The sequence below is a fragment of the Amphiprion ocellaris genome, chromosome 6 (assembly GCF_022539595.1).
Source record: "Amphiprion ocellaris isolate individual 3 ecotype Okinawa chromosome 6, ASM2253959v1, whole genome shotgun sequence".
NCBI lineage: Eukaryota > Metazoa > Chordata > Actinopteri > Pomacentridae > Amphiprion > Amphiprion ocellaris.
The window spans coordinates 36,276,930-36,279,981 of NC_072771.1; the positions used below are offsets into that span (position 1 = coordinate 36,276,930).

At 39.4% G+C, this 3,052-nt stretch overlaps 1 protein-coding gene across 1 annotated transcript; it reads right to left on the reverse strand.

The window, feature by feature from the left end:
• Positions 1–334: 334 nt before the first annotated feature.
• Positions 335–2,803, reverse strand: pebp1 (phosphatidylethanolamine binding protein 1). The gene is made up of 4 exons (XM_023276282.3): positions 2,592–2,803; positions 1,467–1,576; positions 1,189–1,289; positions 335–780 (listed from the first exon to the last, which is right to left on the reverse strand). The coding sequence occupies exons 1-4, from the start codon at positions 2,724–2,726 to the stop codon at positions 563–565; spliced, it is 564 nt and encodes a 187-aa protein (XP_023132050.1). The 5' UTR covers positions 2,727–2,803; the 3' UTR covers positions 335–562.
• Between the last annotated feature and the right edge of the window lie 249 nt (positions 2,804–3,052).

Genomic DNA, 3,052 nt, shown 5'->3' on the forward strand with positions numbered 1-3,052 from the left:
AATTGAACTTAATTTTAAGAAATTTCACTTTGTTCATAACGTTTTGTAAAAAGATGGTTCCTTCACTGTGAACATTTTCAGAATGTACTTTTTTTTGCACTAAAACAAAAGGAAACGTTTTGAGTAGTGGTTATTATGTTATGATTTTACAGGTCCAGCCCACTTGAAATCTAATTGGAATGTATGCAGGATTTAAACTAAAATGAGTTTGACACCTCTGGTTTAGGGGTTCAGTTCCTCACGTTTACAGTAATTTATCATCACAATATGACTAATATGTGGTGCAGAAGGATGCAGTCTGCTGGAATAAGTCTTTAGAAAACATTACAACCACTTCAGTGCGTGGAACAGATTTATTGCAGGTGAGAACAGGTCACAGTAAGAGGAAGCTGTTCATTTTGTCACAGATTGTTTAGGCAACAGTGGGAAAACAAAATTACTTTTAGTGGCACAAAAAAAAAACAAAAAAGCTTTGTTCCTGTTGGGGTTTGCTTGTTGCAATAGCGGGAATTTCCAGTGGGAACTCCTAGTGCCGAATGCTTTAGAGTCGAGTCTTTTTTTCTTATTTTCCAGCCAGCTGCTCGTACAGTTTGGGGACGTAGTCGTCCCACTCGGCCTGGTAGCAGGTTCCTGCCACCGGGGCTCCCAGGTTGTATTTCTGCCTGAAGCTCTGGATCTTGAATTTTCCGCGGCCGTCTCCGGAGCGGTTGGTGAGGACGGTCTCGGTGCAGGACAAGCTGCAGGGCTGCTCGTACACCAGCCACACATACCTGTGCAGACCTGAGGTGGCAAATAGGGAGGGTTTTAAATGCTGCGCTACACTGCAGGAGGAAAACACTGCAACAGACATACGGTTTACATTTAACATTACAGTTAATAGTTTTATTTCAGCTAGTTAGTGTATTTTCCAAATGAAAAAGACAGTTTTGGGAAATAAAAAGCATGGATGTCTGGATCGATTTGCATTCATATTTTAAATGGAAACACTCTGTAAGTATTAGTAAGATATGTCTTTAAGGCTTTCAGTCCAACTTAATACATAAACTCATTTAAATTTAACTCCAAAAATGGAATATTTTGCACACATCTAATCATGCATTGGTAAAATATACAGTTTCACCAGTCAAGCTGTTACAACAACCATCTGTGTCCGTTGATAATGCGTCTCTGAGATTAATCTTCTCTTACCGGTGTCTTTGGGAGGACCGGAGCCGACGTAGTCCGACATGATGCAGCCGGAGGAGACGTCATTCCCCTTCATGTTGACCACCAGGAAGTGGTGCCACTCCCTTTAGCGAAAAACACAACAAATGGCCGTTATTTCTCGAGGCTCTGACAGAAAGAAACCCCTAATCCGAATATTCCTAAAACTAATCTAATTACCAGACTTTTCTAACACAACACTGTAACCCTCTTTGATTAGTTTCTAGTAAGTTTGGACAATGATTTCTGGGGGATTTTCTCACCTGAACTTGGGATCTTTCCTGCTGGGTGCGTCGGGGTCGGTCAGGGCCAAAGTGTAAAGTTTGCTGGGGTCACATCCTTCCCACTCGATGCAGGTCGGTCGATTCTGCACCTGAGGAGGTACAAGAAGCAAAATCAGTCATCAAGTCAAGCTGCCATCATTTACAGAGCATGTTTAAAACAACAGATGTTGGGCCAAAGTGCTTTCCAACATTAATCTAAGACGAAGGCTACAGAAGAGAAAGAATTTAAACATTAATCTTATCGACTCAAACATAACGGTTAATATAAGCATAGCATTTACCTGACTAACTTGAATATTTTGGTTGAAAAAATGCTAACATGTTATATTTTATTCACATTTACATAACAATTAGATGTTAAGTTTAATGATATTAAAATATAGATTGACCAGATTAATATGAATATTGAGGTTGAGAACGTACAATATAATTTAGATAATAGAAATGTACCCAAGTACCTCAAATATTAAGATTAAAACTTCAAAATGTTATATATGTTATACAAATTAAGAGTATTGTATGCATTACAAATTTACTTGATTAACCTAAATATTAAGTTGTAGACATAAATTTACCTGAAAATGATTTAAATATTTAAGTTAAAACCCTAAAATACTAACTTACGCATACATACATACATACACACATACATACATACACACACATACACACACACACACACACACACACACACACACACATATATATGCGAATTTATACTACTATTTTAGATATGTTGGAGTTAATAACCTACAATATTATTTATCCAACAGAAGTTTATGTGACTAACTTCATATTAACGTTAAAATCCAATAACCGTGAACTTTGAGCAGCTGTTAGCATCTCTTTAGCCCGTCTGGGGGCGCTGTTCACCGTCTGACACAGCTGCAGACACGCTGCTGGACTCATTATGTAACCCGATTCATTGTTAGCAAACATTTGCAAACACCCTGAACCCAAATAATTCACTGAAAATCGATCATATGTGGAGAAACAGATACCGGCACGATGCTCGCTAGTTAGCATTCTAAGCTAACAAACGCACACAACGCTACGGTTAGCTGACTGTTAGCTGTGTTAGCCTGCACTAGTTAGCCAGCTAACCTGCGTCGGAGTGAGCACTTTTCCCAGCTCGTCGATCTCCACGGAGCCGTATTTGATGGTCAGCGGCTGTGCGGGCTTTTCCTCGACCTGTTGCAGCTCCAAAGCTCCGTTCCACTGGCTCACATCTGCGGGCATTTTTCACCTGTAGTCCGCTAACAGACGCTGCTGACTGAGCCTGTGCTGGGAGGTAACACGCACTTGCCGAAAGTGTTGCATTCATGTTCCAGCAGAAGATGTGGGAAGTTGGAACGACTGGGCGCTTTGAGACAACAAATTGAACCATACGAATCCAAAATGTGAGTTTTAATTGATGTAAACTAAATTCTAAACAAAACAAAGCCAAAATCTGTGGGTGTTAAGTTAATTTATTTGTGTTTTGATTTATACCTAAATTTGTTATCGGCATTAGTTGATAATTTTTACAATTTTGTTGCCCGTTTGCACATATTAGGTTCGCATTT

Bases quoted from the DNA above. Each gene is read 5' to 3' on its own strand.
- pebp1 (XM_023276282.3), bottom strand. From the start codon at position 2,726: ATGCCCGCAGATGTGAGCCAGTGGAACGGAGCTTTGGAGCTGCAACAG. The intron at 1,577-2,591 runs GTTAGCTGGCTA...GTACCTCCTCAG, and splicing joins AAGTGCTCACTCCGACGCAG to GTGCAGAATCGACCGACCTG. The intron at 781-1,188 runs GTAAGAGAAGAT...TTGCCACCTCAG, and splicing joins CGGTCCTCCCAAAGACACCG to GTCTGCACAGGTATGTGTGG.